The following is a 23,079-nucleotide window of genomic DNA, read 5'->3' on the forward strand; positions in this document are numbered from 1 at the left end:
TTCCTTTATTTGTCCCACATGGGGAAATTTACAGCGCAACTGCAGCAAAAGCAGTTAAGAATAGAAAATATATAAAAAGGATTTTATATGTATATATATAGAGTAATCCAAGAAAAAATAATAATCACCCTTTTGTATACCTGTAAAAAGGGTGTATACTATATATATATATATATATATATAATATATATATACCTCTCCTTCGCACAGCGAGGGTGGAGCAGCCACTCACTGAAGGAGCTGCCCAGTGCTGTCAGGGTGTCCTGTACGGGGTGGGATGTGTTGCCCAACATGGATGACAGCTTAGCCATCAACCTCCCGTTTCCCACCACCTCCACTGAGTCCAGGGGACATCCCAGGACAGAGCTGGCCCTCATTACCAGTCTGTCCATCCCCCCGATCCCTGTCCGTGATGCTGCTGGACCAGTAGACTATCCCATAAAAGATGGCTGATCCCACCACAATCATAGAAAGTCCTCAGGAGTGGTCCCTGCACTCCAAAAGACCTCAGCCTCCTGAGCAGGAACAGTCTGCTATGTTCCTTCTTGACAAGGGCGTCTGTGTTGAGTGTCCAGTCCAGGTTATTGTTTAGGAGAACACTTAGGTACTTATAGGACTACACAACATCGACATCCATTCCCAGGATGTTCACTGGTGGCAGGCGGGGGGGGGGGGGTTGTTACGCCTGCGGAGATCCACCACCAGCTCCTTGGTTTTATTGGCGTTGATCTGGAGGTTGTTCCGCAGGCTCCAGTCCACAAAGTCCTGAATAAGTCCTCTGTACTCCATCTCATCCCCATCAGTGATGAGGAGGACAGCAGCGAAGTCATCAGAGAACTTCTGGAGGTGGCATGATGACAAACTGTATGAAAAATCTGCGGTGAAGAGGGTGAACAGGAAAGGAAAGGAAAGGAGAATAAACAAGGTGTTCTCCACCAATCCAGCTAAGGTCTACTCTACGTGGTGATTATGATGCAGCTGACATCATTGAACACGGTGGCGTCTTCGAATTCGATTATGTCAGCTGCATCGTTGATGATGGGTCAGGTAAAAAAAAAAAGTAAACATATTTCTTATTTCTATGCAGAGTGCCCAATGGAATTATTACTTTATATCTCTATATAAAGAAATAGTTAGTGTCGGTGTCTTTCACTCCGCGACGCGTTCAACAGTGACACTGATATAGGTCCGTCGGGACTCATACTGAAGCCTCGGAGCTTCCTGAATATTTATGATCCACTGAAATTCGACGGATAGCTGCAAACACTAGTTAGCCAAGCACTAACACACACACACACACACACATACACACACACACACACAGCAAAATCATCTTCAGTGGATGTGGACTAGCTTCAGTATTGGTCCGCTTCCACTGAAAATGATTATGCTACTTTGCCACATAATTTCTTGGATTTTAATCAGCAAAGGTGAGTGTGCGCGCGCGTGTTAGCATTTTGCTAAATAGTGTTTGCAGCTGTAAATTGAATTTCAGGGGGGCATAAATATACAGGAAACAATGAGCTTGTAGATCAGCTATTTTGAATTGGAAAACTAAATTATTGTTAGCTTTTTAAAATTGGAATCCTAAAAAGTAAAATGTTATTTCTAATGCATTTATATGTTGTGTTAACATTATCAATTTTCATTTCTAATACCTAGAATCTAATACATTAAAATTGTAATAATAGTCATTAATATAGACTGAAGAAATTAAGTGGGTCATGACACGTTTGCATGTGTGGAATTGTAACCCCATGAAATTAATAATGATAATATAATTATTGTGATATTAACCATTAAATTCATTAGATGAATTTGAGCAGATAGGCTATTTTTCTTTGCAGAATTGTTAGAATACCTGAAAGAAATGCCATAATTCTCAGTGGAAATTGTAAGAATAACTATGAGAAATGCAATTCCTATAGCAATGGTATGGTACTGAGTCTGCTGTTTTTTTAAAAATCATGAAGATGCATGGGGTTCTGCAAATGACAAGGTTTGAGTACTACTGATACAAAAATATGCTATCTTACGACGTTTTTTTAGAAAACTGTTTTATAAGACATTGGACATGAGCTTCTGCTGGTCTAAATAGATGGAAAACCTTTTCACAACCCAGTCTAACTAAATTATTTCTCCACAGAGAGCCATCTTTAAACACATTGAGACCTCGGATTCAGTCAATCTGCCGCCTGCCAGTCTGTGCTTAGGGAACGGCTATCTCCAGGTATGCTTAGTAGAATGTACATTTTTACCATTTAAGGTCCTTACACCCCGGGAGCGTTTTATTCAGACGTTAATATATATATATTTTTCAATACAAGCGTCCACATCATCAACGTTTACTTGTCCTGTAAAATTGCGGCAATTACTTTTTCGTTTCACGGTCAATTTTGCTGCCGCTGCTCTGCTGGGAGCGCGCTGCTGCTGCAGAGACCCACCTTTGCGCACGGCAGTGGCTTTTTCGGCACCGTCAATTAGTGGGTTTTAGTCGCATAATGACGTTGCGCCCAGACGTTGCGCAGTTACAGAGCGGTCACCGAAAATTACTTTTTTTCCCCAGGGAAATTACTCACCCTTTGTTGGTTTTCCATAAGAACACGCGTGACAGTGTGCCATTAAACTGACCTGGTAAGAGTTAAAATCTTACAAAATATTGAATATTTTATATTTCAAATCAGGTCTGTAGTGGATTAAGAGATCTATATAAAAAAAAAGCAGGGGAAAATTTAGAAAATAATTTTATTTTGAAATAATTTTAGAGCAGTTTAATTTCAAATGGCCATTGTTGGCCGTGAACGGCTTAGTAGAATCTGAATCTGTCCACAGCTAATTTTTTTTCACTGAAATCTTAAAAATATAAAATATATCAAAATAAAAACCATGCTACAAAAAAAGAAAAAAAAAACACGACAAATAGATCAATACAACAAAGGTTATTGGCAAAGGAAATCTGGCCAGTTTGGCCAAAAATGGCACGAATGATACCAGAATGTAAGAAATTACTTTGGTTTAAGTGAATAGGTGTTACTGAATAGGTGTTTGGTCGGCCCGCCTACGTTTTTTTCTTATATTCCTATTTCTGATGATGTACTGATGTATTACCTTACAATTCTGAAAATGCGTTCAATCCTAAAATCATGTTTACTGCTGCAACATGTCTTATGCTGTAAAATTACAGATTTGCAAGCTCACATCGACGTCTCACTCAATACATGCTGCTAACTTGCAGATCTGCTATTTGTCTACAGAAAACATCAGTTTTCATTATTTTGGGGGGAAGAAAGGAAAAAGTGGTTCAGCGTTGCTGCAGGAACAAGGTGGAGCCAGGTTCTGTGAGCAGTGCTGAACCCCTATGATTGATAATCATATCTATAGAAAATTCTATCCGATTCGAGCTGAGAAGTGCTGATGATGCTGTTTTGACAGTTTGTTCAGTTTCTAATTTTATTTTATTTTTCCCCTTCTCAGGTATTGACAGATATTTAGTTATCACACTGGAGGAAAAAAGGACAGACAACTTGCTGCTACTTTTACATTTTTGTTTCTTTTTACCAAGTCAATAATGTCATTATATCTGTCTTGTTTCCCTTCCTGACAAATTGCCTATCTAGGAAAAGTTGGTGGGTTTGATCTCAAGAATGCCACAAATCGAGTGTTGGAAACAGACACACACACACACACACACACACACACACACACAGGGGAACACAAGCAATAGACAAGGTGGACGAAAGGAGCGCTAACTAGGTAGAAGTGAGGGGTAACCTTAAAAAATGATTACTTCAGGCAGTATATGTTGGCTGTGTGTGATGCACGCATGCACACTCACATCACACAGCAACAATAGTTTCATGCATTTAGTCACTGACTGACAAAGACAGACATAAATACACACATACATACAATTAATTTATTTTTATTTTCATTTCCGGTTCAATTCAGTGAGAAAGTTTGTTGTTGTTTTAGCTATGAAATATGTACTTACCCATGACTCCTTGATTGAAGTAACTTTAATCAATCTTTCAATCTTTATTTATATAGCGTCTTATACAATCAAAATTGTTTCAAGGCGCTTTCCAGAATCCCAGGGCCTGACCCCAGACAAGCAACAGCGGCAAGGAAAAACTCCCCTTTAACAGGAAGAAACCTTGAGCAGGACCAGGCTCATGTAGGGGGACCCTCCTGCTGATGGCCGGCTGGGTAGAGAGAGAGAGAGGGAGAGAGAGAGGGGGGGGGGGAGAGGAGAGTAGAGGGAGACCAGTAGTCGAGCATTCGACTATTTTCTTGTCTCTGTAACAGTTTTTATGGTCTGTTTAATTCGCAAAATGTTGTTACAGGAGATAATGGTGGAGATGGGAACATATTAATTCATGTGTGTGAACTGTTCAATCTGTGTAGATCCATTTACCACCGTTTGACCTCAATGTTCTATTTTAAAGTTTGACATGAACACAGGGGAGCTTGGAATTGAATCAGTTGTTTGATTCATTTGCTGAAAAGATTATGAATAAATGTATTTATTTGAATCCCATGGCTTCCTTTTTTTCTCTTTGTTTTACAATTCAGTTTTCAGTTTTGTGTTGACTATATATATACAGTATATCTCAATACAGCAATATATACACACACACACACACACATATGTATATATATATTTTTTTTTTTTTAAATCTCTTCCTTGCCCTCCTGGGCGCTGCCTCCTTCCTTATATATATACACCGGTACACACACCTCTAAAGGGAGGCGTCGGGACATGCCCCACCGGGACACACACACACACACACACATACTATATATACTGTGTATTCATTAGATGATATATATATCTCAAAGTGGGCCGTTATACAAGCCCTAATTGGGCCCCAACAAGGCCAGTGCTGGCTTGCATGCAGGGTTTTCTGTTCAGACTCATTACGACTCTGAACTCCTTTTCATTCTCATCACAGGTTGTCTCGCACCCGAGCTGGATAAAACTGAAAATTCGTTAGGAGTTGCCTTACGCAGGAGCTCCAACCAGTGACACAGATGGCTCACAAATGCCAGTTTGCGCATCTATTCTACAGATTTACGATTGATTTGGGGTTTTTTTTAACTTTCGATCGGACGAGTTATGAGTACATAAATATAGTACAAATATTATTGTACAGATGCTGAAAATATAGTTTTGTTTGCAGCTGAAGTTTCTGTTTACCTCAATTAAGAACAAAATGTATAAAAAGACGAGACCTGCCTCAAAAGTACCCATTTCATAGTGATGCATATACATGTACTTCATATGCATTATTTCCATGTATACAAGTATTTCTGCTTACCTAATTTTTACTGTCAAATAAAATAGCTGTTAATATTTGTTGGCAGGTTAACCATTGGAAGGTTTGTGGTCATCAGACACTTGTCAATTATTTGTTTAAAGAATTATTTCCAAAGAATGTTGAAGGTCACCTTTTATTGCACGATAAAAGACCACATGTATCATGTTTGATGTTTGGAGTATTGAGATCTGTCCACAGGTGGAGAGGATTCAAACCCTCACTTTCAGACCCGTCAGTATAATCTTTTTCTTCGCTGCTGGAACTTCTTGATGAACGACTTACGCATTTGCCATTTTCAGTCTGTTTTCTAATTCTCTTGTCAAGACGAACAGTCACTTTTAAGAACCAGCAACATCTGTGGACGGCTGGAGGTTCCATCGTGCCCTGAATGGACAAATGTGACCTTCTGAAAACAGCAATTCACAACCTTACCTCGTTTTTCTGCTCTTGGGTTTAAGCGTGCTACATGAAGAGCTACAGGATGCCTATTATAAAGTGGTCAGGTATGTAGTTGCGCATAAACACTGTGCTCCTGCAGGGTAATAGGTTCCCCTATAGTCCAAACCCTATCATCATGGTCCCTTTAACTATTCTAGGCTCACTGATTAGCAACATGCATGTGAGAGGCTATGGAGCACGGCTACAAAAGCAAGAACATTTCAGCAAAAGGATTTTATGTATTTCATTGAGAGGTCAAGTCCAACGATCGTCATGAGACAACAAAGAACTATACAATAAATACATTATTGTGAGATTAACAACATTGATAAAATGAGGGAACACTGTTAAATGGGGGCGTGACAGGAACAAACCATCCATGTACATTTCCTTAAACACAAATGCAGAAAACAACAAACAACAAACAGTCAGCTTCCAAAATACCGAAGAAGCAACCCCCCCCCCCCCCCCCGATTCCGGCCAACACCATAGCTCTGGGCAACGGACACCATCGGAAGGCCTCGGCAAACTCGTCAAAAAATGTGCTGACCTCTGGGAAGAATAATGAACATGACCCTCCTGCAGCCTTCAGATCAGTCGGTTTCAGGTTGCTTCAGCCTTCTGAGAAAGTTTTGGAGCATTCAACACCCACAAACGATCAGGATTTAACTAAAAGGTTTCACTGCCTTATTGAAAAGATTAGACAGAAATTCCTTAATTTCTAATGACAAAAATCCACGAGCTTTGATCCAAAAACTTTTTGGAGTTCAACTTGGTCAGCAAGTTGCAGGATCTGTTATGGAAAGTCTAAAAGAAATGATTGCAGGCCGTTTTACCAAACTTTTTCCCGATTGTGTATTTTGAAAGCTGCAGGAGGCTCGTTACCATGGTGATGACAGCTAACCAAGGTTGACTTAATTGATCCTTTCCCTTTAATGATGCCATCGTCTGAGTAGGCGTGGCGATGACATGTGCAAATGAAGCTGAAACTATGACAACTTCAGAGGCACTGGTGAGAAAACAGCTTTTCTTCACTCGTCACTTGTGCTTTACAGGATGTCTGTCGGGTAGTTTCCTTTCCAATTAATAGTGTTTTTAACTGCTGTGGATTTGCACAGTTGGCTTTGGGATGTGAAAGCACAGCAGTGTGTTATGGACTCGTACAAGCAACCCAACACAAACACAGCAACATATCTCTATGTGGAGATGCAACAGAACAGCCATACAAAAAAAGACAGGAGCTAAATAAGGCATTTCCTTGATAATGCACAATGAAATGATGCGAGAACAAAGCGATATTTGGTGAGAGTTTGGCAAAGCAAAATAAAAGCCTAATAAATTACACATGGCCACCAACTTGTGACAAGGCAAGGAGTGTTCCCCAACAAGTCATGTGACCAGTAAGTAAAAACGTGACAGAACAGGCTTTCAGAACATGCACACACACCCACACACCCACACAGATCCCCTCCCACTACCACACATTCTCACACTCTTTAACACACACACACACCGTTAACATTCACAAAAAGACGCTGTGCAAAAATAATGTCGCTGCATTAAACTGACCTGGTAAGAGTTAAAATCTTACAAAATATTGAATATTTTATATTTCAAATCAGGTCTGTAGTGGATTAAGAGATCTATATAAAAAAAAAAAGCAGGGGAAAATTTAGAAAATAATTTTTATTTTGAAATAATTTTAGAGCAGTTTAATTTCAAATGGCCATTGTTGGCCGTGAACGGCTTAGTAGAATCTGAATCTGTCCACAGCTAATTTTTTTTCACTGAAATCTTAAAAATATAAAATATATCAAAATAAAAACCATGCTACAAAAAAAGAAAAAAAAACACGACAAATAGATCAATACAACAAAGGTTATTGGCAAAGGAAATCTGGCCAGTTTGGCCAAAAATGGCACAAATGATACCAGAATGTAAGAAATTACTTTGGTTTAAGTGAATAGGTGTTACTGAATAGGTGTTTGGTCGGCCCGCCTACGTTTTTTTCTTATATTCCTATTTCTGATGATGTACTGATGTATTACCTTACAATTCTGAAAATGCGTTCAATCCTAAAATCATGTTTACTGCTGCAACATGTCTTATGCTGTAAAATTACAGATTTGCAAGCTCACATCGACGTCTCACTCAATACATGCTGCTAACTTGCAGATCTGCTATTTGTCTACAGAAAACATCAGTTTTCATTATTTTGGGGGGAAGAAAGGTTCAGTGGTTCAGCGTTGCTGCAGGAACAAGGTGGAGCCAGGTTCTGTGAGCAGTGCTGAACCCCTATGATTGATAATCATATCTATAGAAAATTCTATCCGATTCCATCTGAGAAGTGCTGATGATGCTGTTTTGACAGTTTGTTCAGTTTCTAATTTTATTTTATTTTTCCCCTTCTCAGGTATTGACAGATATTTAGTTATCACACTGGAGGAAAAAAGGACAGACAACTTGCTGCTACTTTTACATTTTTGTTTCTTTTTACCAAGTCAATAATGTCATTATATCTGTTTTGTTTCCCTTCCTGACAAATTGCCTATCTAGGAAAAGTTGGTGGGTTTGATCTCAAGAATGCCACAAATCGAGTGTTGGAAACAGACACACACACACACACACACACACACACACACACACACACACACACAGGGGAACACAAGCAATAGACAAGGTGGACAAAAGGAGCGCTAACTAGGTAGAAGTGAGGGGTAACCTTAAAAAATGATTACTTCAGGCAGTATATGTTGGCTGTGTGTGATGCACGCATGCACACTCACATCACACAGCAACAATAGTTTCATGCATTTAGTCACTGACTGACAAAGACAGACATAAATACACACATACATACAATTAATTTATTTTTATTTTCATTTCCGGTTCAATTCAGTGAGAAAGTTTGTTGTTGTTTTAGCTATGAAATATGTACTTACCCATGACTCCTTGATTGAAGTAACTTTAATCAATCTTTCAATCTTTATTTATATAGCGTCTTATACAATCAAAATTGTTTCAAGGCGCTTTCCAGAATCCCAGGGCCTGACCCCAGACAAGCAACAGTGGCAAGGAAAAACTCCCCTTTAACAGGAAGAAACCTTGAGCAGGACCAGGCTCATGTAGGGGGACCTCCTGCTGATGGCCGGCTGGGTAGAGAGGAGAGGAGAGGAAAGGAAAAGGAGGAGAGGAAGAGGAGAGGGAGAAGGAGGGGGAGAAGGAGGGGGAAGAGGAGAGGAAGAGGAGAGGAGAGGAGAGGAGAGGAGAGGAGAGGAGAAGAGGAGAGGAGAGGGAGGAGAGGAGAGAGGAGAGGAGAGGGAGACCAGTAGTCGAGCATTCTACTCTATTTTCTTGTCTCTGTAACAGTTTTTATGGTCTGTTTAATTCGCAAAATGTTGTTGTTACAGGAGATAATGGTGGAGATGGGAACATATTAATTCATGTGTGTGAAATGTTCAATCTGTGTAGATCCATTTACCACCGTTTGACCTCAATGTTCTATTTTAAAGTTTGACATGAACACAGGGGAGCTTGGAATTGAATCAGTTTGATTCATTTGCTGAGAAGATTATGAATAAATGTATTTATTTGAATCCCATGGCTTCCTTTTTTTTTCTTTTTGTTTTACAATTCAGTTTTCAGTTTTGTGTTGACTATATATATATATCTCAATACAGCAATATACACACACACACAATATATATATATATATATATATATATATTTTAAACAAAACATCTCTTCCTTGCCCTCCTGGGCGCTGCCTTCTTCCTTATATATATACACACCGGTACACACACCTCTAAAGGGAGGCGTCTGGACGTGTCCCACCGGGACACACACACACACACACACACACACACACACACACACACATATATATATATATATATATATATATATACTGTGTATTCATTAGATGATATATATATATCAAAGTGGGCCCTTATACAAGCCCTAATTGGGCCCCAACAAGGCCAGTGCTGGCTTGCATGCAGGGTTTTCTGTTCAGACTCATTACGACTCATTCTCATCACAGGTTGTCTCGCACCCGAGCTGGATAAAACGGAAAATTCGTTAGGAGTTGCCTTACGCAGGAGCTCCAACCAGTGACACAGATGGCTCACAAATGCCAGAGTTTGTGCATCTATTCTACAGATTTACAATTGATTTGGTTTTTTTTTTTACTTTTGATCGGACGAGTTATGAGTACATATATATAGTACAAATATTATTGTACAGATGCTGAAAATATAGTTTTGTTTGCAGCTGAAGTTTCTGTTTACCTCAATTAAGAAACAAATGCATAAAAAGATGAGACCTGCCTCAAAAGTACCCATTTCATAGTGATGCATATACATGTACTTCATATGCATTATTTCCATGTATACAAGTATTTCCGCTTACCTAATTTTTACCGTCAAATAAAATAGCTGTTAATATTTGTTGGCAGGTTAACCACTGGAAGGTTTGTGGTCATCAGACACTTGTCAATTATTTGTTTAAAGAATTATTTCCAAAGAATGTTGAAGGTCACCTTTTATTGCACGATAAAAGACCACATGTATCATGTTTGATGTTTGGAGTATTGAGATCTGTCCACAGGTGGAGAGGATTCAAACCCTCACTTTCAGACCCGTCAGTATAATCTTTTTCTTCGCTGCTGGAACTTCTTGATGAACGGCTTACGCATTTGCCATTTTCAGTCTGTTTTCTAATTCTCTTGTCAAGACGAACAGTCACTTTTAAGAACCAGCAACATCTGTGGACGGCTGGAGGTTCCATCGTGCCCTGAATGGACAAATGTGACCTTCTGAAAACAGCAATTCACAACCTTACCTCGTTTTTCTGCTCTTGGGTTTAAGCGTGCTACATGAAGAGCTACAGGATGCCTATTATAAAGTGGTCAGGTATGTAGTTGCGCATAAACACTGTGCTCCTGCAGGGTAATAGGTTCCCCTATAGTCCAAACCCTATCATCATGGTCCCTTTAACTATTCTAGGCTCACTGATTAGCAACATGCATGTGAGAGGCTATGGAGCACGGCTACAAAAGCAAGAACATTTCAGCAAAAGGAGTTTTTATGTATTTCATTGAGAGGTCAAGTCCAACGATCGTCATGAGACAACAAAGAACTATACAATAAATACATTATTGTGAGATTAACAACATTGATAAAATGAGGGAACACTGTTAAATGGGGGCGTGACAGGAACAAACCATCCATGTACATTTCCTTAAACACAAATGCAGAAAACAACAAACAACAAACAGTCAGCTTCCAAAATACCGAAGAAGCAACCCCCCCCCCCCCCCGATTCCGGCCAACACCATAGCTCTGGGCAACGGACACCATCGGAAGGCCTCTGCAAACTCGTCAAAAAATGTGCTGACCTCTGGGAAGAATAATGAACATGACCCTCCTGCAGCCTTCAGATCAGTCGGTTTCAGGTTGCTTCAGCCTTCTGAGAAAGTTTTGGAGCATTCAACACCCACAAACGATCAGGATTTAACTAAAAGGTTTCACTGCCTTATTGAAAAGATTAGACAGAAATTCCTTAATTTCTAATGACAAAAATCCACGAGCTTTGATCCAAAAACTTTTTGGAGTTCAACTTGGTCAGCAAGTTGCAGGATCTGTTATGGAAAGTCTAAAAGAAATGATTGCAGGCCGTTTTACCAAACTTTTTCCCGATTGTGTATTTTGAAAGCTGCAGGAGGCTCGTTACCAAGGTGATGACAGCTAACCAAGGTTGACTTAATTGATCCTTTCCCTTTAATGATGCCATCGTCTGAGTAGGCGTGGCGATGACATGTGCAAATGAAGCTGAAACTATGACAACTTCAGAGGCACTGGTGAGAAAACAGCTTTTCTTCACTCGTCACTTGTGCTTTACAGGATGTCTGTCGGGTAGTTTCCTTTCCAATTAATAGTGTTTTTAACTGCTGTGGATTTGCACAGTTGGCTTTGGGATGTGAAAGCACAGCAGTGTGTTATGGACTCGTACAAGCAACCCAACACAAACACAGCAACATATCTCTATGTGGAGATGCAACAGAACAGCCATACAAAAAAAGACAGGAGCTAAATAAGGCATTTCCTTGATAATGCACAATGAAATGATGCGAGAACAAAGCGATATTTGGTGAGAGTTTGGCAAAGCAAAATAAAAGCCTAATAAATTACACATGGCCACCAACTTGTGACAAGGCAAGGAGTGTTCCCCAACAAGTCATGTGACCAGTAAGTAAAAACGTGACAGAACAGGCTTTCAGAACATGCACACACACCCACACACCCACACAGATCCCCTCCCACTACCACACATGCTCACGCTCTTTAACACACACACACACACACACACCGTTAACATTCACAAAAAGACGCTGTGCAAAAATAATGTCCTCTTAGGTGAAAACAACACTGAAGTCCGTCGTAATCAACAGAACGTTTGACGCCATGCCGCAGGTACGGAACGTGTTCTGGACAAAGTGAATGGTACCAGCAACTCGCATTGTTTAACAGTACAAGCAGCTCAGAGCAACAGGAAAATCTCAATATAAACGTCTTATTTTCTCAAATATTACTCTTTCATGAAGTTTTGAAGATAAAGTGAGAAAATGAAGAGCAATCAGGATGCAGACTGTGCCCCACGCTCTTCCCAACGGGTCCCTCCTCTCCTCTTATCTGTTTTGTCAAAAACTAGACAGGGGGACAACAGCATCATAATTCGGTACCATTTAGCCTTAACCACTGATTCACTTTAGTTTATTTTTATTTTTTGAAATTTAGGACACTTTAAAACGGCGCCTTGGAACAAAGCTCGTTTCTCCTACAGTATCATACCGCCCCCTGGTGGCTTGACACAGCTCTTCACCGGGAGGTTCACTAAAAAAAATAAGACGGGCATAAAATAAGCAATAAATAATCTCCTGATTGTTCACTGCCGTCAATTAAATCGAGCCAAGTTGCTTTCATTTGGAAAATTCTTTCTTCTAAGCAAAAGTCTCTCGCTTTAAGGTGATTTGGGAATGTTGGTGGAGAGTACAGGTTTTTCAACATTGCACAGGAATATTCCAACAGTGGGTGTCGGGCAAAGTAAAGAGTAAAAACAGAACTTTCTGACAGTAAAATAAGACCCACTGAATGTAAAACTGCTTCTTTATGGCACCAAACCGGCTCCTGCAGCCATCCTTTGTCTTCCCTCGTACACACCAAAATTGCAACCACGAACCTTCCAGCAGATTGTCTTGATGGCCGAGTTTGGATCACTGTGGCTGCTATGACTTCTCTGACTGGGCTCATTCTTGATGTAGAAGAATGGGGATGAAATACACAGATGATCATTGTTCACACTATCTTTGTACAAGCGCAGGTGGAGGGTCAGGAGGTCTTATAAACATAACAAATGTAAATATAAGTATTATTAGTTAGATTCATAATAAAAGTCTTTACGTGGAGATTGGCAGACAGACACGGCACAAACTTTACACTGTTGCTTTGTCCGCAGACAGACCAATGGAGAAACCACAGAAAAAAACAAGTCTGTACACAAGTCTCTTCTTCTACGCATTCTCTCCTGTTTCGCGTCTTTGCTCCTCAGAGTCCTGATTTCCGTCCTCGGCTGCCTCCGCACGTCTCATGTCCTCTGACTGTGTTGTGGTTTCCTCCACATGGTGATTGGAGTCAGGTTCCTGGAGCTCAGCAGGCCTGTCCTCTCTGTCCACCTGTCCATCTTTGTGCTCCTCGGGCAGAGATGCGGAGGCAGAGGGGGCGGAGGGTGATGAGGGGTCAGAGTGGGAGGTAGCGCTAGCATTAACTGTACTTTCTCTCTCTTCAACCGTCACTATCGTAGTCTTCGCCCTCTCCTCTTCTCTCCCTCTCTTCCTCCTCCGTTTAGGGCTGCTTTGGGGGCCGTCTACAGCACCGGGAGGCACAGCGGGAAGCGCCATTATGCCACCATGAGGTAAAAACATATGCGGGTACAGCAGACCGTGCGACATGCCTGGGATCAGAAAGGGGTTAAAAGTAATGTGGCTGCCAGCGCCAGCTCCGATTGCTGCGCCCACATGCGCCCTGCTGGTGGAGGTAATGATGGCGGCCGCCTCAGCCCCTCCCGACCTGTTTTCCGCTGGCCTCCTCTCATCCTGGCTGCTTAATTTCTCGCCTCCGTCGTTGCCTGAAGACACCGTGCTCTCCACAGCTGTTGTGGAGGACGGGCTGGCCGCCTCGGGCGTTGATGCCGTGGTGGTGGTGGTGGTGACCTTATCGGCAGGTAGTGAAGAAGAAGAAGAAGAGGAGGAGGTGGGGAGTGAAGAGGACGGGGGTGGAGTATGTGCCATCATCGCACCAACGCTGAACATGGCATGTTGAGGAATGGCCGCTCCGTGGGGGTGCGGGATGCTCTGCAGCATCATCGGTAGGATGTTCAGGCCGTTCTTCGCACCGTCTGCAGCTGTTGCCACCCCTCCTGCCTGAACTGCAGCAGTAAAACTGTGTGGGAATCCAGCTGCCATAATGCCCGAGATTGGAATTCCGGGAATACTGCTGCGGAGATTCTGCATGGTCACCATGGAGTCCATGCTGCCCATTAACCCTCCGTTCATAAAGAGCGGCGAGGCGAGACCAGAGGGGGCCGAATCAGAGACGGACAGCAGAGGTTTGGGCATTTCACTACGAGGCCGGCGCCCACGCCGCCGGGCACCTAGGTCTCTGTTGACCGGTTCCGTCAGTATACGAGAGAACTTGGTCTCAGGTAGGAAGCCCTACAGCAGGGGGAGAAACAAAGGGGACATTGTGGGAAAAAAAGAGACAGAAAGAGGGAAACCTTCATGAATGACTCTACTCACAGAGTGTTTCACGACATCGCACCAGTCTGGAGCTACGTAGTACTCCGAGTTGGCATCCAACCACCTTGAAAGCTCCTTGATGGCGGGGGCTATAGCGCCACCAAGCTAAGAGGCAGAATAAAGCACGAGTGTAAACTTGTTTAATACTTTGACTTGAGAATAACCTTCATTAGTAGAACAGAGAAATTCAAACATTCCTGAGTTAAACGTGCTCATGCTGTGCATCATTACTGGACATTAAAGGGGATATTGTGTGTATTTACTCGGCGCCCTGTGCCTCTGTGTATGACAGGAACCCTCTCCTCTCCTGTCAGGGTGTTGACGTCCAGCTTGGTGGGATCTTTGCAGCGATGCCTCCTCTGCTTCGGACGCTCCACAAAGCCCTGTAGCAGTCCTGCTCCAGACTGGAAAGAGAGGAAAAAAACTACTGAATGAGGGAGAAACATTTACGAAAGTGGCGTGAAGATGAGATCCCCATACAACAAGTTGAGATGAATCGAAGGATGAAGACATACGTGAGTAAAGGTGGGCAGGTCCATGCTGTAGCCCGGGTTCTGCCTCAGCCACTCCATCAGACCTTTACTGGCCGCTTCTCTGTCGATGGCCACAATCTCTGGTTGAGGAGAGGTCTGGGTGGGGGTGGGTGTAGAAGTGGAGGATGGTGTGGGAGGACCGGCAGGGTGCTCTGAAGGAGGGGGGGTGGGTGAAGACGTGGAGGAGGACACGGAGGAGTGGCTCATTCCCTCCACACGGCCCTACAGACAGACAGAGAGGAACAGTCCATTTAGAAATCTTTAAAATATTTGTTTAATAATTTCATTTAAAATATTCATGATGAACTAAACTGAAATATTAACCATATTGGAAAGGTTTCCACTTTTATCAACCTACTTTTTTAGAACTGAAGTGCCGATTTTTAACATTTATAGGGGCGTTTCCTGTAATACAATGCAGCTGGGAGCAGTTTGCTGGTAACCTGCTAGTTTAAATGACTGGGTGACAACAAGGGATCAACGGCGGTAGGTAAAACCGATATAATTGACTGTAAAATTTCATATTTTGTCAGAACAGTCAAGGTTCGTGTAGTTAATGAAACTATTATCAGTAACTCTCCATCAGGACTCTCCATTTTTGCCCATTTCATATAATGAATGATGGAATCCTTTCCAATGTAGGTAAGTGCAGATTTATGTCAAAATGATTGGAATTATTTGAGCTGTAGGTTCAGCTCTAGGTTCCCGTCGCTGTACCCACCTTAGTGTCTGGGACGTGCAGTCCTCTCTTGGCAAACTCAGAGTAGAGTGCTTCCACATTTCTTCTCCTGCCTCTCCTCCTCCTCAGCGCATCATCTCCCCTCAGGTTTCCGTTAATTATTTGCCCCGTTACAGGATGGATGAGACCTGCCTGCAGGATCCCGGCCATGTCTATTCCCAGGCAGCCTGCTAGTGGGGCTGTGATGGGCGGCGGCGGCAGCTTCTGACTGCCGCCATCACTGGCACCGTGGTGACCGACGCCCGGTGCGACTGCAGCTTCCCCGGTCCCGATGCCGCTAGTGGTGCTAATGTCACCACTTGGTTTTGTCAGATCAATGGCAGATTCTTGCCAACCATTCATCATCATGGCTCCTGCCGGATGAGAGGCCGAGGCCTCCGCTAGGTTACTGCCACTGGCAGTCGTGGTGGGAAGGCACGACGACGCAGCTTTCCCTGCTAACACCTTGGCAGCAGCTGCAGCAGCAGCAGCCGCCTCATAGTCAAAAGCCCGTCGGCCTCCAGGTTGTTTGAGGTCAGAGAGATAAGGAGGAGCCACAAGCCTCTCCTGTAAAAAAGGCAGGGAGGTAAGGCGCCAGGCGCCGCGCCCGCATGCCCCGCCCCTCTGCATGTACTGTCAGGACAGGGTGGGTGAGGGGTAGACAGGAACGGGAGAGAAATGACGTCTTTATTTAACATATAAATGGACAGAGACAGAAGACAGTGGCTGCTATCGATCAGACCTGGGTAACAGCATCGGCAGCAGACCTTAACAGGACAAACTCATGCACAGCTTCAGGGAGAAGCTTTTGGACTTTTCCTGCTACATCAAACCACAAACTGGAACACATCAGAATGTGGAACATTTTGAGAACTAATAAAAACAACCAAGTGCTAGTGGCACTATTCAATAGATTCCACATTACAGGAAGTATGTACAGGAGATGATGCTTCACCTTCCCGAGTCTGATATCAGCATGTTTCTACTGAATTTACACAAGACAAAGACAAAGATCTCCTACAAAAAGCAATGACATGAATTTAAGGTGTCCAGTACAAGGTTCTGATCTGATTATCATTTCCAACTGTTCCACATCACTAACATAAGAGATATATTTCTGGTGTAGAGAAGCCTCCACACGTAAGGTTTGGTTTAGATGTCAGGATAAAGGACAAACTAAGAATTTAATAAACTCAAGGCGTTCTGATTCTCCCAAACGGGACAGATGTAGTTTTCTTCTCTTTCACTATTGCACAGATGTTTTTAACATATGAAAGTTCAACAAGAAATTTGAAATTGGCAAACTGGACACCAAGTATCATAAACCAGGCTGTGAGGTAGTGGAGATAAATATGGACAGAAACATTCATATGTGAAGAAACAAAGCTATTTTTAGTTGATCTCTGATGTGTTCTTACCTTTGGCAACCTTGTGAGGGGCGGAGGGATGGAGAATCCCAATCCAGCATTGGCCTGCTGAACCCTGGCCTGGCCTGGAATGGAGCCGGAGGCTGGTGTGGACAGGAAGGAGGCTCGCTGGTGCTGGTGTTGGGCTAAACTGTTGGCCAAGCAGGAGCTGGTGGTCAGGGAACCAGCGGAGTCATACTGTTCGCTTGATGAAGGCCACTTCCCCTTCAGAACTGCATGACAGATACTGTCAAGGCGGTTGATGATGACCCGGTCCTACAGGGAGATGAAAAGGATATCTATGTCTCTTTTGACTCGATGGACTTTAGTTTCTTGTATTTTCTTCACAAACCAACATCAGAATACATTCAATTAAAGGCCTTCCATTATCAAACACTGAGCAATGGGTTACTAATGAAACATCATCGATACTAAGCCCTCTGCGTCCCTCAAAAAGCCACAGAGTGTTGAACATGTATGGCGTGTCAATAGGTTCTCTAATATGGGAATGACACAGCACCTTAGGCCACTCAGAAAATGAGTAAAGGGTTTTCTCCTGTAGCAGCTGAGCGATGGTGGGCTCCTTGGCGTCGTGGTGGCAGTCCGCAAACCTGCTCGCATAACCTTTAATGACAAGCAAAGTCGAGGACAAATACGGGTTCATTAGCACAATAATGAAAACTAGCATTATGTCGGCATTGAGTCGTTTAAAGCGCGATGAGGTAACGGTAACATCAGTGTGTAAGTGCTGCATCTCTTTGGTGATGGATGAACATGACTTTAACGTTTATGGCGGCACTTTATCAGACATTAGTGTGGTAGTTACTGTCACGGACTACGAAAAGGGACCGATGTCAGCTCCCGAGAAAAGAAATCAGAAGGACCAAAAAACGCCCGTGTCGGCCTCTACACCGATCATGAAAACCAAAGAAAATTTCTATTTTCTCACTTTAAATTGTCTGATATTGAAGGCAAAAATAAAGACATTTATCACCAAGTAATCACAAACTGGTCTTTTTTCACAGGATAACACTGTGTTATGTGCACCAGGAGTTCTTTCCCTTTTCCAAGTTTCCCTTTCTCAAACACAGCAGTGGACATAGGTTAAAAACAGCCAAAATATTTGTATCAAACTGTTCCAACAATCTCTCTCTCAGAAGCTGACTTGCATACAGAGGATGTGCTGTGATACGGTGGACCTGAAATCCTGTTGTTACCTGGTGTACACAGCTTCTTCACTTGACCTTTGACCGCCAAACTTGCTGCAGTGTCCACCAGCCCATCAGTCTGCTCCAGTTTTGGGGTCAGGACTGTGCTGTCGGCCTCCAACAGCTCTTGCTTTATCTTACCTTTGATCCCAGGTAAGGTCAGTTCTAGAGGCTCTGCTTTTGATTTGCATTTTTCTTCAGAGCTGTCAGGGTAGGTTGTGAAGTCGAGGGCTTCCGGTTGTGTCTCAGTCTTAAGCTTGGTGCCACCTGAAAAGGCCGAGTAGACTTCAGGTTTACAGTCTAAACCCTCTGGCTTCACTGAAACGCTGACAAATTCAGATTTGCTCTCCAGTGTTTCAGGTTTGATAGGATAGTCTAACTGCTCGTCTTTGGTGATCAGGTCCTCCGTCTTCACAGCAGACAGGAAGTTCCCCTGTTTGATGTCAGAGCTGTCAGGATAAATATCCTCAATAGACTTCCTCTCTGTCTCCTCTGTCTTGACAGGCAACTGCAATTGCTGTGGTTTATTCCCACAATTGCCGTCTGATGACAGAAAGACATTAGGATGTGAGGATTTTGCGTTTGGAGGGGAAACGGGGTTTATTTCAGTTTCATCTTGTGGAAGATCGTCATCTTTGCTGTTATGACCATGTAACAAAGTTCCGATCTTACATTTGATGATGCCTGCTGGTAAATTCTCATCCTCACCCACGCTCTCAAAGGTCTCTTGGCCTACAGACTCTTCCGTTTTGACCCCTTTGTTTATTTTGGTAGTGCCCTCCTCAGATAATGATGTGATCGGAGGGGTCATGGCAGGGCTGGAGCGTTGTGTGTATCCAGAATAAATGCTCTCCAGCTCCATCACAGCGGCTCTGGCATCCAAGTGTTGCACAGTTTTTTCATCAGTCATTTCATCGCAGGACTGAACCAATGAAACATCCATGATAGGTTCATGATCCATCTGCCTCTCTGTTATCGCCTCCACTTGCTCCGAAAGACACACCGGAGCAGCATTTAGGTTATTCCCTGGATTTCCTGTTGCTCCCACAATGTCTCCTGTTGTCTTCTCCATCTGTGTCTCTTCCTCCATCGTTTGATAGAAAATCAAACCATCTACTTGCTCCCCAGATTCCTGAATGGATTCTGGACACACAAGGCTTTCCCCCCGTTCCAGCTTCCCAAAGTAAGGCTCCACATCTTGAGATAACTCATCTTTATGCTCTGCTTGGCCAAAGCTCCCCTGAAGATTTGGACAAAGTTGAGGCGAGAGCTCCATCCTTTTGTCCCGGCCTACCAGGCTTGCCTCAGCCTCAAGCTGGTCTACCTGTGGCAAGTCCATGGGTCTGGTCAGAACTCCCACACTCTGGTCTGGATCTGTGGCAACAGACCATTGACATGTTTAATCCCAGAAGGTTGTTAAAACAGCAATATGCAATAAATCAATTTAGATATACAATGTTATATTAGAAGGTTTTGGCAAGTGATGCATTCATTAATATGCAATAACAGACCTCCACTGAGTTACAAACAACAGCAGACATAGTCAGTGTGGCGGTTAGTGGCGCATTAGTAAAACATGCTAATATTCTCAGCCATAAAAATCAACCAATTACTATTTGGTCATAAACAGAGACCAACCCTCCGACAAAAAATAAAAATTAGGAGCGTTACTTAAATAGGACAAAGCAAAAAAGAACAAAAATTATAATACTCTAACGCTACAATGCATTTTTTGAAACACAGCTGAACTGGAATGAGTGTCACTTTAAGAGGCTCTCCTCAGAAAATGTAGTGAAAACGTGGACATACAGCTGAGATCACAACAACATACTGTATAAGTAAGAGTTAGGATGTTGTCAGTAAATATTCTAATGTCAAAAATGGATTTGCAAATCAGGAAAAGTTTCCTCCGAAAGTTACAGTTGTGTTGTTCTACATCTATGGCCGGGCTGTAACCAATGTTAGTGCTCAGGCACCAAGACCCTTGTAGGACCCATCAGGGCCAAATTTGCTAACAGCAATGAAAATTTTTGCAGATTTATTCTTCCTGAACAAATTTCTGTAGGCACATTTTCTCAAAGCCTGTTATACATATCAGGAAAAACACATATGCATATGGTAATACCTTGGTCTATACAAGAGTTCTGCACCTCCACACCTGTGTGTATTCGCTCCGTCTGCTCCGTGCTGGTCCTGGACAAGTCTTCTGTTGCTCCGTCCTGTCCATCGAACTCAAAGGTGGCGCTTCCGTCCTGTCCTTCACTCACAGGATTGGTCAGACTGTCAGTGACATCAGAATGACTCAACCTATCCTGAGCTTCGTGGGCAGTGATGTCAGACAGAGGAAGAGGGGGAGGGGGGACATAAGGTGGTGGGGAGCTTGCTGATAGATCAGTTTGGTCTGTGCTGGGCTCCTCACTGACGCTAATGTCCTGGATACATAAAAATCAGATCATACAAAAATGATGCCATCATATTCACATCAAGGCGTTGCTTGAAAAATGTGCTTTGTGTGTACTAAGGATTCTAGATTGGCTGCAGTCTTGTGTAGGAAATGTTTGTTCTGTAACTGGTGTTCTGGTTTTAAGGGCCAATTGCGTCATAGTAAACGTCTAGAACTACGCCAAAAAAAAAAAAAAAAAATCGATTTCAAACCCGCATTGTCGCAAGGATTCCAAGCTTATATGCTGACGTGTAGCAAAAGGTATAATGTGTATTCGTCTACTAAGATGCTTATTTCAAAAATGTTACATGAACATAACAAACCTTGAAAAGCATGTAACTTGAGGACAGTGGCTCAACAGAATCTCCTGCAGAAGGATGGGAAGCGGGGGATGAGGGCGGGAGGCCTAGACATTCCTCCAGTGTCCCACCCTCCTCCTCCCCTCTGTGTCGGCCTTGGGCCTCCTCGCTATCCTCTTCTAGGAAGTCAGTCTCCAAAGTGGAAGGTCCCAGGATCGGATCGGATTCATTGAACATGTGGTGAGCTGGGCTTGAGTGGTCCGTTCCATCCCAGGAAGCCTGTGTGGAAAAAAAAAGTACCTGGATGAATGGAGAATCTCTTTTTAAAGGTGAAGTTAAGAAATGTCACAACACACACCAAAACTAGTCATTGCTGCTACTTGTGAATTAAGGGAGGACAAAGACATTCATCGAGTCTGCACAGTCCTTAATAAAGCATCACATATAGAACCAGATAGCTGCACCCAAAGTAAATGTAAGGCCATACAAACAAAACAGCACAAGTGTCTTGCAGTGCCAGAAACATAAATTCAGCTTTATTTTACCATTACCTGAGACAAATACAGATTTTGTGTGCACCTGTAACTGATCTAGCTCCACCGATGGTGCCATCAGGCCAGTCTCCTCGGAGAAGCCCTGTTCACCAACAAGAACATCACTCCTCAGTTTTGAATCGAGGTCTGTTCCTCCTACACCGTAGGAGTTGAGCATGCTTTGGCCTCCTGCAGCAGAATTGAAAGGGAAACCATTGAGGGTGTCTTTAGAAGCCTTCCCACTGTGTAAAGCATCTGCAGACATGGCATCATGGTGCAGAGAACCCAGCTCTATGGTCTCATCCAGGGCAGGACAGTCAAGAAAATCTGCCTGTGACCCAGGAACTATTCCCAGACCTGGTGAGGCAGAGCTGTGGGCATCCAGTGGCGTAGGCTGGAGATGAGAGGAGGTAGAAGATGATGAAGGGGAGGGAACTGACAAGGCCATCGGCTGATGCTGCTGGTGATGGGCACTCTGGTGAGGATATTCGGGGGGGTGAGGGGAATGGCGCATGAGACCCGGTTCATAAAGACAGCAGTGTGGCAGCTGTGGATGCACCGAGGATGAGGAGGAGGCAAAGGGCGAGGATGAGATGCTGGGATGACGGTGGTTCTGAGGATGAAAGTGAGAGTGATGCCCTCGGATATAGGCTCTGTGACTCTCCAGAAAGCCCAGCTGAGGGTCATTTAGGATGTAGAAGTCGGTACGGCTCAGGCCGTGGCGAGCCGCCCCGATGAGGAGGTCACGGTCATGTTTGCCACATTCCCACCACGGTGGGAGGTAGGGGGAGGGGCGGCAAAGCTGGAGGCGTGTCGAGATCATTGGATGATGGAGAACCTGAGGAGGAGCACGTTTTAGACGGAAATAATGTCAGTATATGAAACTGAGAACATCATAAAAAAGTAAAATATCAGCTGACTGCACATGCACACACCCACTGACACATCAATCCACACCCCTTTCTACACACCTGCTCTCTGATCTTGCGGAGCAGCTCGATGCGGTATAAGGTCCGTGCGGCTCGCTCTTCTGTCAGAGGCTCAACAAAGACGGCGTGATCGACCGCTGTAACAACAGGAACAGTCAAACTGGTAAGAAGGTAGTAGAGGGAAAAAGGATGTGTGGCAGGGGAGAAGGTGAGATAACATAGATGACTTCCATCACCAGAATGCCAAGTTTTGGAGTTTGAAAGGCAGAAGAGCATCAACATGACTGTGGGAGGATTCAACAACCTGATGTCAGACAGCAAAATGTGCTGCTGCCAAGAATTTCTGATAGGAAAGTTTAGCGGAATCTCTAATATTTGATCATTTAAAAAAAAAAAAAAG

At 43.3% G+C, this 23,079-nt stretch overlaps 1 protein-coding gene across 2 annotated transcripts in view; it reads right to left on the reverse strand.

Annotated features, from left to right (window-relative positions):
* Positions 1-10,823: 10,823 nt before the first annotated feature.
* chd6 (chromodomain helicase DNA binding protein 6) overlaps positions 10,824-23,079 on the reverse strand; it is a 37,746-nt gene continuing 25,490 nt past the window's right edge. The window contains exons 35-47 of one of the 2 annotated variants that reach the window (XM_057029130.1): positions 22,722-22,816; positions 21,797-22,588; positions 21,242-21,496; positions 20,601-20,907; positions 19,184-19,849; positions 18,467-19,018; positions 17,788-17,891; positions 17,280-17,543; positions 15,865-16,494; positions 15,126-15,365; positions 14,874-15,014; positions 14,611-14,715; positions 10,824-14,526 (exon numbers count right to left, since the gene is read on the reverse strand). In XM_057029130.1, coding sequence (XP_056885110.1) covers positions 13,327-14,526; positions 14,611-14,715; positions 14,874-15,014; positions 15,126-15,365; positions 15,865-16,494; positions 17,280-17,543; positions 17,788-17,891; positions 18,467-19,018; positions 19,184-19,849; positions 20,601-20,907; positions 21,242-21,496; positions 21,797-22,588; positions 22,722-22,816 — 5,351 coding nt within the window. In that variant the 3' untranslated portion in view covers positions 10,824-13,326. Of the gene's footprint in view, positions 14,527-14,610; positions 14,716-14,873; positions 15,015-15,125; positions 15,366-15,864; positions 16,495-17,279; positions 17,544-17,787; positions 17,892-18,466; positions 19,850-20,600; positions 20,908-21,241; positions 21,497-21,796; positions 22,589-22,721; positions 22,817-23,079 lie in introns of both variants that reach the window. The other variant, XM_057029128.1, reaches the window with a different exon arrangement.

Source organism: Takifugu flavidus, chromosome 4 (assembly GCF_003711565.1).
Source record: "Takifugu flavidus isolate HTHZ2018 chromosome 4, ASM371156v2, whole genome shotgun sequence".
Classification (NCBI taxonomy): Eukaryota; Metazoa; Chordata; class Actinopteri; order Tetraodontiformes; family Tetraodontidae; genus Takifugu; species Takifugu flavidus.